This window comes from Oryzias latipes, chromosome 17 (genome assembly GCF_053564925.1).
Source record: "Oryzias latipes strain Hd-rR chromosome 17, Olatipes_Hd-rR_3.1".
Taxonomy (NCBI): Eukaryota; Metazoa; Chordata; class Actinopteri; order Beloniformes; family Adrianichthyidae; genus Oryzias; species Oryzias latipes.
This window is the reverse complement of record NC_136253.1, coordinates 21,049,658-21,061,961: the sequence shown is the minus strand read 5'-3', so window position 1 is coordinate 21,061,961 and position 12,304 is coordinate 21,049,658. Positions and strand designations below refer to the sequence as shown.

At 40.6% G+C, this 12,304-nt stretch overlaps 1 protein-coding gene across 1 annotated transcript; it reads right to left on the bottom strand.

The window, feature by feature from the left end:
• Positions 1–5,283: 5,283 nt before the first annotated feature.
• On the bottom strand, positions 5,284–11,191 carry rgs18 (regulator of G protein signaling 18). Its single transcript, XM_004079087.5, has 5 exons — positions 10,871–11,191; positions 10,377–10,481; positions 10,105–10,166; positions 9,613–9,779; positions 5,284–7,077 (listed from the first exon to the last, which is right to left on the bottom strand). The coding sequence occupies exons 1-5, from the start codon at positions 10,990–10,992 to the stop codon at positions 6,826–6,828; spliced, it is 708 nt and encodes a 235-aa protein (XP_004079135.2). The 5' UTR covers positions 10,993–11,191; the 3' UTR covers positions 5,284–6,825.
• Positions 11,192–12,304: the final 1,113 nt, after the last annotated feature.

Below are 12,304 nucleotides of genomic sequence, written 5' to 3'. Positions count from 1 at the left end.
ACTTCTACTTCCAAGTGCCCCCCCCCCTGTAATTACAAAAGCCTTGAATTTGTCTGTCTCTCCTTATTGCCTGTCCTGCTTTTTGTTTTATTCATTTAAGCCTGAGTGGGACTTTGGTTCTTCAGCTGAAGATGAAGATCAGTGTGGACCGAGGCTGCAGCCAAGAAACAAAAACAAATTAGATTTCAGCCCCTGAAAGTAATCCAGCAGATACATTTGTTTCTTTCAGGAATGTCTCATTTCAATTTCCATAATTTCTTCGTAAAGCACTGATGTGCATTTGCCTTTAAAGGCATAATTTGATACAAAAGGTCTTTTTTTGTATTAACAATGCCGATTATTTTTCAAACGTGGATTATAAATCCAAGGAAGCTGCCACGTTCAGTGGATGACTTTATGAGGGTTTTTGCTTAGGTGTTATAAGACAAAAAAGTATGTCGCCAAATAATTCAAAAGTTCTTAAATACCAAAAAAAAAAGGTTTTATTTAGGCAAAACAGACAAATTCATACTTTAAAAATCCAGTACAAGATGCTCAAATTTCAGAACACTTTTTTGAACTATTAATCTCACAAAATAAAAAAGGGAAAGAAATGTTTTTATACACCTAGAAAGTTAAGAATCTTCTCATTTTGGTGGTTTAAAATAAAAGGCAAACCTTGTTACAATTCCTCGAGCTAATATAAATATAAGCTGTCCTCTATCTTTTTAAAACCCACCTTATCACAAATTGTGTTTATGGTGTTTTTAACATGTTCTTGTGGTATTTTTCTAATGATGGAGGACATAAACAAGGGAGATTATGCCTAAAATTGCATTTCTGAGTATTTGTCATTTGACTAATTGTGAGTCAGGAGCAGACATAAAAATACCATTGAAAGAAGATCGTATTTGTTACGTAGGAAATACATCATGAGGGTCACAAGCTCTCTGTCCTGCTCCACTCTGATGCATTCACTTGTAGAGGACTTGATCAATGTACGTCATTATTTTCATCCCAATGTTGTTAGGTGGTGAGTGGGAGGGGCTGTAAGCTAGGGGAAGAGCACGTAAACAGATGGCTCAAAGTTATGGGTGATGGGAAAGGGGGCGGGGTTGCTCTACCCCAATGTTCCCACCTACAACTTAGAGGCAAATTTCTAATGAAGTACAGCTGCTCTGCAGAAACTATTTCATAAAAAAATGACAATTTTCTTTTTATTTTAACTAACAATGGCATAATCATAATTAAAAGACCACTTGAAATGCTTTAAAATAGATCAAAAGATGATTATTTTAAAGGGAGTTAGGGATTCCTTTTTGAAAAATAAAAGGTACTATGACATTTTTTTTCTTCATAAAAACGTTCCCAGTGGTCTTTTAATTATGATTATGAAGATTTTAAACAAAATTCCATAATCTAAATGTTTTAAGACACCATATTTCATGTTAATATGAAGCGTCTGTTTCCAAAATCTCCTCTACATGGGCGTGGCTGTTGGTGCTGATCTAAGAAGCCCCGCTCTCTACACGCACACACATTTTGCAAGGAAGGTGGGACCTAGGACCATCTGTCCCCTACCCCTTCCCTTGTAGGGGGTACGGGGCCCTTGGCAACGGCGGCCGTGTCCCCTGGGTGCCGGTTTCCTGGGCCCGGCGGTGCTCTCTCCGCGTGGGGGAGGGGTTCACATTACACCTGAGCCGGGGGTGTCCGTGTCCCTGGGGGGTGGGTTCTGGTCCTTGCCCCTGAGCACTGGGCCCTGCCAAATTTCCAACTGTGGCTGAGCCTGGTCGGGCCATGTTTACAACACCCCTTGTGGCCCCCCCTTTTCCCCGGGGTGCTCCTCTCCTGGGCGGGGGCGGCTGGCCCCTGCCTTGCTCCTCCCTGGACCAACCGTGGGCCGGGTGGGTGGCTGCCTGGAGTTCGGAGCGGGTCTCCCTTGGGGGGTCCTGGCTCGTACCTGGGGTTGGGGCGGGGGGATGCCCAAAACTCCTGGGTGGTGATGGGGTGCTCGTCTGGGGCTGTGGGCACCCTTCTCGGGTGGGGCCCTGTGTTGGGCTCTCCCGGCGCGGCGGGGGGGCTGCTCTCCTGGTTGGGCTGGGGCGGCGCTCTCTTTCCCCCCATGCCTCCCTGCTGTCTGGCTCTGGGGGCCTCGCGGCGGTCCTGTTGGCCCTGGCCTGGGTGGCGGATGTGGTCGCCCGGGGGGCGGTTGTTCCCTGCCTGCTGCCGTGTGGCATTGGGGGGTTCCGGCTGCCATTGCTGCTGCGGCGGGGGTCTTGGTGTGGGGGTGGCTGGGCACTCTCCCTCCTTTTTTCACATTCCACCATCCATTTTAGAAGAACATAAACACTCACCTGAGCACAGGTGTTAGCTCACCTTTGCACTAATAGTTTGCATGATTGAACGAATGAAATATTTCACACTTGTTGGTTTGAAGGCATAAGTATGCATGTGTGAACACTATCTGTTTTGTGTACATGTTGACATGTGGACATTTATGCAGCTAGCAGGTGTGTTGATAACATTTGAGTGTGTGTGTGGACAGGCCCCGCCCTTTTTGTACTACATTTGAACCTTACCGTAATGATAAACAACCAGTAAACTTGCTGCTCTATGCTGCTTCATTGTCTTATCCCCCCCTCCTAGTATCACCCTCCTACCCCCCCCCCCCCCCCCCCTCTCTAACATCCCTCTCTCTTCTTCCCTTCTTTCTTTTTCCGTCCGGTCCAACACCAAAGATTTTCAAACATGATTGAAATTAATAAAGTTTGGCCTCAATTACAAAAGGGGTTTATTCAGACATACCTTTGGTTTGTCTGAAGATTAATAACCCCTGTTGTTAAATTAAAATATGTCCAACACAAGAGGCCCTCAGTTCTCATCTGCCTGCCCAGCTGTTGGACAGGACAAGTTAAAAAAAAAAGAAGCCCCGCTCTCGATTCCCCCTTTCTGCAAACTGTCTTGCATGAGTGAAGAGCTTGACACAAATGACACAGACTGTCTCTTTTCTCCAAAGTTTCTCTTTAGTGATGAAGAAACGGTCAAAAGTGACATTTTTGGTTCCAAATTGACACTTTCGAACAATGTGCGGAAAAAAAAAACTACAAAAAACGACACACAAAAAATAACTTTGATAAGACCATAAAAAATGCTTTGAATTACATTATAATTTAGGCTACATTGGAGGAGCAAGCAGCACTGGCTGTGGCTCAGAACTGATTTAATGCTAGCACATGCAGGTTGAATTCACTTGCACAGCAAATAAAATGAAATGAAAGAAAGAAAGTGAATATTCACACGTAATTTTACAAATGTGTAGCCAGGGCTGAACTTTTTTCTTGGCAATGTACAGTTTTAATGTTAAGTTCATGGTACAGACGCAATCGGAGGTCCTGCGGTGCTGACAGACAGCCATCTGACAGTCTGTCACATGGCCAATGTAGCTGGAGCGATCCCTATCACTATTCCGGCTCCCGGGAGGCGAGCTGGCAGCCCGACAGAAAACCACTGCTGGATGGGGAACCAGCCAGCTCGGGCCTCCGGAGCTTTATGATATTTTTCTTATTTTCATTGGGGCAATAATAAAAAAACAGTCCCATGATTTTATTTATGTTTTCCTCTTACCCTCTCTGGTTAACAGCAAGTCTTCAAACTCGGTCAGAGAGAGAACACAAATGCGGAGAACACGTTAAGGACTTTAACCTTAAGTTTTAAATATGTGCTGCCAACAACAAAATCCAGTCTTGGACTGGATTTTTAAGATGACACATTGCTGCATCGGCCGCACGTATTTTCTCTTCTACCGCACCTGAGCTTGTGCACACTGGACGGGGGAAACCAGGGAGCTTGTGCTACTGGCCCGTTGTGACATCACAACGGCTCAGTAATTTAAACCGAGCGCCTTAGCAACTGTTTGAAAGCAAATTAAAAGTAGAAATACTCAGAAATGCAATAAGTGAAATTGTTTTTTATTACATTTGTTCTCTTTCATAAGAAAAATGCCACAAGTCCATGTCAAAAACTCAAAAAACATGATTTCATCGGAGGGGGACTTTGAGAGACTCTTGCAGTTTAACAGAACAGAAGAAAAACATAAATTGTGAAAAAGATATTTTCGACACTCTAGGGAAGGTTAACTGGTAATAAGGAAAGAGGCAAGCGCTCACCTGGAGCTTCACAGATGGAAACTTCGAGGGGAAATTTATTCTAGTTTGTCAATATTGATGCAGGCCACCCGCTTTGAGTGAAAACTGATTTTTTTAAGAGGGGAAATTTCACAGCTCAATATCTGAGCCTGGAAGTCATCAAATCGCCTGCTGGAATCAGCTCATGCAAGGTCAGATAAAGGAGCTTCAGAGATGCGATGAGCTGCTTCAGAAGTTTCAGCTCGGGGGTACAAAACTCCTATGCTTACAGATCAGATCAAGGAGCCTTTTTGTTAAATTTGTTGAACAGGGAATCCTCCTACATTATTACATGGGAAAAACCAGCTCTAAATTAGCTATAAAGACACCTTGAAATGTGCAGTATTTTTAAAATTCCTTTTATATAAGCGTTGATCTTGTTTTGCAGGGCTCAAACAGCTTTCATGCTTGATTTTTTTTTTTTGCAGCAGAAATACAAGATGAGGATGATTTTAGAGACTTTTAGGTCAGACCAAGTAACAAATTAAAAAATCAGTGTGGAAAAAAAAAATAAGAAAAGTGCCTGCAAAATCTTAGCTGGTGACTAATCTTATGCTGTGATGTATTCCATGTGGCAACTGAGCTTATGCTCTTGTTAAAAAAATAACCATTACAATAAATTCCATCCAAATCCCCTAGCAACAAAGCCTCACAGATTATTTGTGTGAGAAGAGAGCAGGAAGCACAGAGGATGAATAATTAATGGGAATTGTAAGGCATTCGGCGCAGGTTTTGAGACGCGGACACTAACTCGGGCTAAAAAGGACTTTATCCTTCTGAAGGCTACTAAAAACGCCTGACACTTGTGCTAATGAGCCAACTCCGCATTGTGTTTACTCACAATTCCTGCATACATATTCAGGGATCCGAGAGTGACAGTTATGAATACTTATTTGCAGGCTGTGTAGTCTCTGCAAACATACTATGAAATGAATAATTTTCCATCAGAGTGCGGGGACTTGATAAGACCTATTCATTTTTCAGGGATTGTGATGTAAGGGGAGCGACGTGCAATCGCAGAGTTCTTCATTAGCGTGAAATGCACACTCTATTGCCTCATTTATCATATTTGGATACAATCATTGAAACTAATGAACGCCATTAAAAGTTGTTTTACAACTGCTGTTACACAAAAGTGTTTATTTCACTTGCTCAGCATATAAAATATACATTTTACAACAGTTGTGCCAACATGTATGATTAAAAATACACATAAATTAATCGTTATTGCAAACTGAAAGACAGCATCTGTTGTCAATAAGTGTAATATTGTTATTATTCACAAACATTCACTGTAAAATCTCTAAATCCTAAAGTGTTTTTGTCAAATTCTTTGTTAAAATCGTTTTGGCATAAAAACACAGCTGATTAGTGAGATTGAATGACTTTTCTTTTACCATATTTTTTTATCTTCTATTGAATTTTGTTTAAAACCACAATATTTAGCAATATCTTTCTCAAAAAAAGCAAGTCACTGCCTTCTATCAAATGTATCAAATTAATAGAGATTAGGATCAGATAAAAAACTTGGTGAGATTTTAAGCTTCTGCAGAGTAACACATCCTTCATTCCGCTTCTTTTAAACAGTTGCTGTACAGTTGTTATGGTTGGGGGAGTGGAACAGTGCAAGGGATAAAATCTTTACATTTTAATGAGAGGCTGTCACACTAGCATGTGCGCCATATCAACAGTATTAATGTTGCATGAGGTGCGACTGGTGGACTGGAGGACAAAGGAGCTGGAGTGTGCTGCGGCTTACATCAGGAAAGCTGCCTGCTTGTCTGACGAGATACTGTCAACAGCAAGTCTGTGACTCGGTCTGCATCTTTGCAACTGTCATCTGAGCCCTGCAAGATCTGAGTGCAACCAGAAAATGACCAGATCATCTGCAAATGCAACTGATGTTTTCTTTTATTACTACTGTCTATGAGAGGTGATTGATCAAAAATACTATTTACTAAATTGCTACTTTTGATGTATCATGGAGAAAAAAACTACAAGTATTTAAATTTACTAAAAAAGAAAACTTTTTTTTTATTTTATACCAAGAGAAAAAAAGCTATAACAGCCAAGAAAATAAGCTACAGAAGATACAGAACTTTAGTTTTAGAAAAACGGATTTCATCTTGTAGCTTTTTAACAGCTCCACTGGTTCTTCTGTTTATACCAATTCTGTCTTACTTTATTCATATGTTGATCTGTGTCCCAGTTATTAGTGAATGTGCTGCCATTTTCCTTGTGCTAAATACACCAAACAGCTTTGAAAATTTGAGTGTTGCTCTTTCCTTCATTTGCTAATCTGCAGTGCATGTAGATATGATTATCATGTAGGACTTTCCTGGGTTCCCATTTATTATAGTTTGTCAAAATCAATACCTCCAGCATCCTCATGGGAAAGTTTGTATTTTATTTTTAATTTTGACAAAAAGTAAATTTCCCAAAATGTACCTTTAAATGAAATCCTTATTGAGTAGTTCTTATGGTGCTTTGATAAAAAAACAAAAACAAAAAAAAACCAATATATTTATATATATATATCTATTGCACTCTGCAGAAGAAAGCCTGTGGATTAATTTTTTTTTACACAACTGTGCTGCAGATGAAAGATTATCTGCTAGATGATTGGGAATCCATTCCAAGCAATGTCTTTGCAATATTCCCTCTACCAGGCTGAGGGCTGGGTTGGTTCCCCCCTCTCGTTGAACACGCAGGAGCGTGACCTTCTGCGGAACATGGTGGCTCCGGGACCCTTCCTCCGGGTGAGGCGCAGGTAAATGTCACAGTGCAGGAACCTGGGGTAGCAGTCCTTTTTCATCAGGCTGTAGACTTTCATCTGAGCGGCTTCAAAAGTGCTCCTTGTTGGGTGTGACATGTTGGCCTTGATGGCCATCTTGGTGTTATAGTCAATGTTGACCTGATGAAGAAGAAAGCAAAAAGGGAAAAAAAAAGATTAAAAAAAAAACAAAAAGGTCACAATCAGATCATTTCATAAAATTTTGGAGAACAGCTTTTACGAACAAGACAATTTAAAGCTGGACTTTTTTCTGGGTTTGTGACACTTTTGTGCAGGAGCACAATGAGACAGGCATGCAAAGGTGAGCCACACATAGCTAAACATGTTTAAAACAATCATATGTAACACACATTTAATATTTTTGCTTTTAGCAATAATTTTTACCTAACACTGTTTATGTAACGTAAAAAATGTCTGTATTTTTAAATATACTGTATTTTCAGCACTATGGGACACAATAGATTATAAGGCGCACCTTCAATGAATTGACTTCCTTGACTGCACTCACAGTAATTTTAAAACTGGTAAGTAACAAGCCACAGACAGATGGCACTAAAACAACTTTCCTGTGACTATGCTAACTCCCAACCTTGTTGGTAATAGGTAAAAAAAATATTAGGGTCAGCGTCACAATAATACCCAACCAAATATGTTGTACCTCTCAAATTTGCTTTGACAGCAGTAAACACAACCAAAAACATTCCATATATAAGGCCGTCCGGATCATAAGGCGCATGGTTGTTGTTTTTTTTAAACTGAAGGCGTTTAGTGCACCTTATAGTGTGGAAAATGAGGCAAACAAAAACAACATACAAACACTTACAAAGAGGAAACCCTGGTACCACAGCTTCTACCCAGAATCATGTAGCTCATTTTTCAATTCGTCCGACTTTAGTATGTAATGGTTGGTTTGCTTTACCTCCACACACAGGCACCAAGCGGTTCCAACAGCTGCTCAGTTGGAGGGCAGGCGGAGGTTGGGATGTCGGCCAAAATATGTCAAATAGCTATTCAGTTTTAAATATCATAATCGAAACCGTTAGGTGCATCATGATATTTTTTGCCTTTCATAAAACTTTATAGCCATGGAGGACCACTTTTTTCCCCATTATTGGCCACAATCTTAAGCGCATCCCTACCGACGTATCATGAGCCACATCTGAGTTTAAGTATTTCCAGATGATTGGCTGTGTATGTCAAGGGGAGAAGGTCAGCTGAACTCTGATCTGGACCAAACAGGCAAACTCTGGTCTGCCAGACAGAGAGGGTCTTGGTTTACTTGAAGATAATGGAGTTTTTCTTAGGTGTGCATCTACAGACTTTTTGAAAAGCAAAACCAAACCAAAGCATTGCGAGAAAGGAAAGAAAAAGCTCCCAATTTGAACCTGAACCTGAATGTTTGAATCTGAATTTATGAATCTTCATCATAAATGCAGTAGAGTCATGGCGAAGTTATGGGGCGGCCGTGACATAGTGTGAGAGCGGTCGACCTCTGATCAAAGATCAAAGGCTTGGTTCCCATCCTGCCCACCCATGTGGCAAAATGTCCTTGGGCTAAACACTGAACCTCACATTGCTCCTGATGTGAGAAGACTATCAAGTTTTTTTCTTCTTCTTTCTTTGCACTTCTGTCCCGTCCTGGTCTGACATAATTTGGCCAACACCCAACCCTCCGCCTGCCCTCCAACCAAGCAGCTGTTTGAACCGTTTGATGCCTGTGTGTGAAGGTAAACCAAACCAAATGAAGGGGTACACGTTTTTAGTATTCTGTGTCCAATAAAAATCAGTCTGTGGGACTATGGTTGCATGAAACCCACAGGAGACTTTTAGGTGCCATAAGCTGTTCTTCATTTTATTAATTGATGTGGTATCCAATAAAAATAGTTGACACCTGCCGTTGAGGTCTGTTAAACATTGGAGTTCACACTCAAGAACACATGGACAATCGGAGGGGAAATAGCAGAAAAAAATTATTTTTAAGACATATCAAACCCGCAGACAGTGTCTTCACTTGTAAGATTTTCTAAACTTCTAGGCGGGTTTCTCTAAAAATTGTAAATTTAGAGTTGAACTACCTGGTCTGGAGGAATAAGAATAATTTCTGAATTTGTCTCCTCCTGTGCATAATTCAAGAGTCTACTTTCTTTGCCCCAAGTAGATAAACTCCCCCATTCTGACATGTACATATGCAGTCATCCTATGAAAGTGTGTGGGAGACACTCCCCTGCTTTGCAAAGGATGTTCCGAAACCACACACAGACACAGAGCTCTTATACAGTCCAGAGCCGGCTCTGATCAGATGGTGGTCGCATCATCCTCGCTCAGCGAATGGAAACCTTTGAACCGCAACTGTCTTGCACAGACACACTTGGCTTCCTTTGAAGTGCAGCATGCGCCAAGATGCACGACCTCACTGAGGCGCTGCCCCCAACAATTGTTCAAAAAGGTCAGCGTGCTGCAAGCTCGTGACTTTGGAGAGAGCCTTGGCATCGACTCGCTGTTATTTTTATGGCAATGACATTCATATTTCAGCTCTAACTGCACTCGGTGACAGGAAAGCGCAGCCAGTGCTAAATGTTACTTGACCGTTTGCAGCTCTGCATCAAAAGCCTAAAATTTATACAATTTATGAGGAGTAAAAATGTTATGACATACCTCTTTGGGGGCCTCGGATTCGATAAAAACCGTATAAATATATTTGGCTTTGGACAGCAGCTTTGATTTAGAGTCGATGGATTTGTATTCCTCGCAGACCAACCAGAACTCAATGTTTTCTTCACTGAACTCTGTCCGGAGAAACTGAGTGAAGGCTTCCACCCCATCTGGCACACAAAACAGAAAAAGTCATTCAAGACAAATAAAAACAATCTTTTTTTGTAAATGGGGAAATGGGGGTTAGAGGAAAAAAAACAGAATCACAAAACTTCAACACAATGTGATGACAAATGCAACTGGTGTGATTAGAAGGAAGTTGCCGTTTCTGCATTATTCTGTGCTCTGACTAACAATAAAAGGAGCCACAAAAACCTTACCATTACTGATTTAATAATGCTGATATTTAATCATGCGAAGCAATCATTTTCAGAAATGGAAAAAAAAAAAAAACGTGGTTCTGGACACTAACTGAAAAAGTTCAAATGATCAAACCTGGATGCTTTAGCAGATCCTCAAATGAGTCGCTCCATTGCAAGGCTGTCTCTGGTGAAATGCTGCAAAGATTTGAAATAGATAAGCATAAAAAGATGTGGTCAGATCTCAACTTGTAATGGGACTAGGAATGTTTGCCATTTTCAGAGAGATGCCATGTTTCTGTGTGTGACTAATGAGCCGTGAAGGGTTCTGGAAACGCAGCTTAGAAATGAATTCCACTTGTCTGAAGTGCTAGTGGCTGGATGTGAAGTTAATGGGTCATGTCTCACTTGCTCAGTGTTGTATTTGTCTTTTTCTGGGGACTGATGTTTTCATGGGAGCCCGACTTGGTAAGAAAAAGGCTGAAGCGGCTCTTTCTCTCCTTCTCGTTTTGTCTGTAAGCAAAAAAGAGAAAACACATCAACTTCCACAAAATGTCTGTCCTGCACTTAACCATGTTGACTAAAACAGCAGTTTTAATAGTCTACACTTCAGAAAAAAACAAGCAGCTGACATGACAAGAGGTGAATTACACATCATTTCTGTGGTAAAGAGCTTTTTAAAAGCAGTGTCAAAAATAAAAAACAGCCAAAAGTTCCTAAAATTTGTTTAAATTTTCCAGTGGATTTAAGTTGTTCTTCTGTTAGCCACCTAACTTCAGTTATTAAGATCCCAGCTGCTCCTACTGAAACTCCCCAAAAAACTCACAAAAGTAAAAAGAAAAAAAAAGGAACATATTTACAAATAAAATGAGTGTTTAAAAGTGGTTAAAAATCACACCGACCTGCTACTGTCGTCCTTCATCTTTGCTGCCTGTGCGTCTTCTGCACCCAACATTTTGAAATATGCTTCCTCCTTTGGGGCCATGTAGGTAAATTGAGGAAATAGAAAAAGAAGTGTCTCCATGCTGCTCTGTCTGTGTGTCTGGTGTGCAAAGCAGTAGGCCACAAATAGCACCCTGAAAGCTGTTTAACCCATCTTGTGAAGAACAACCACATTTTTTTTAGAAACCCAGCGCGGATTTGGTTTCCCATACCTGCTGTACTTCCTGTGAGCGTGTTACTGCTCACTGCGCTGTCAACGAAACAAAACCAAAAAAAAAAATCCCTCCAGTGCTCAATGCTGACTTAGATGCAAACATAAACGTGCTGTGAGTCATTCGTGCCTTGGGCTTGTGAATTCTTTTTTTTTTTAATTTCATGGGGATTCTGCGTCTTTCTCACTGTGAACTCGTGGGTGGATGAATGATATGAGGGCTGATACATTTTCCCCTGGTATCACTCAGTGTCCATTCTCCATCGATTACCCTTTGACTATCAATCGGTGACAAACCACATGGACAGAGATGAGGAAATGCTTAGAGTGGGCTTGCGTGTTTGCATTTCCCCGAGCTGCGGGTTATAATGACACAGTAGAGGGAAACACAAAATACACTCATGGCTTTGTCAGAGAGGGAAGCTGACACCCAGCGGAACCAGAACAAAAGTTTTTTTCTTTTTTAAACAATGTATTTCCCTAAGCAACAGGTCTGAAATGAAGTCTGTAAAACCTTCATGGCAGGTGGGAGTATAGATATTAATCTGCAGTTCAAGCTCTCAGCTTTTGCTCTTCAAAAACTAGAATTAGAAAAGCTTGTGACAAAAAATCCTAAAAGTCCTCGAATATACAGCTGTCATATTTTTACCATTTTGTTTTTGTGGGTTTCAAACTTTGTCTGTATTGTATATGGAACCAGCAAATAAAATATCGCATTTTCAATTTCAGCACTAGAAGATGCACTTATGACATAAACAACTGTGCGATTTATGATCCGGAGCGCCGTAAATGGATTAATTCTGGTTGTGCTTAATAATGTCAAAGTGATTTTTAGAGGTACATGGTGCTCTGTCAAAATGCCATTTTGTTTTTTTATTATTTTTTTTGTGTTGCTAACAAGGTTGGGTGTTATTGTTAATGCGCTAATGTTGCTAATGTGTATTGGTATCAAACTGTTAACATAGAAGTTAACATAGTCACATTTGTTTTAAATTAGTTTTGTTTTTTTTACGTGTACAAACAAGGTTAGGACTTACAGGTTTTGTGTAAACGCTAGTGCGACCAATGTGAAACTTGTCACTTACACATTCTAAAATGACTTAAAACACAGTTAATAAAGTCTCGCTGACTGACAGACTTGTCTAAGGTTTTTTTTTTCTCAAATTGTACATTTACATAGACT

Coding starts and splice junctions, on each gene's coding strand:
- rgs18 (XM_004079087.5), bottom strand. CDS start 10,992: ATGGAGACACTTCTTTTTCTATTTCCTCAATTTACCTACATGGCCCCA. Junction 9,780..10,104: donor GGATCTGCTAAAGCATCCAG/GTTTGATCATTT, acceptor TTTGTGTGCCAG/ATGGGGTGGAAGCCTTCACT. Junction 7,078..9,612: donor AATCCGAGGCCCCCAAAGAG/GTATGTCATAAC, acceptor CTTCTTCATCAG/GTCAACATTGACTATAACAC.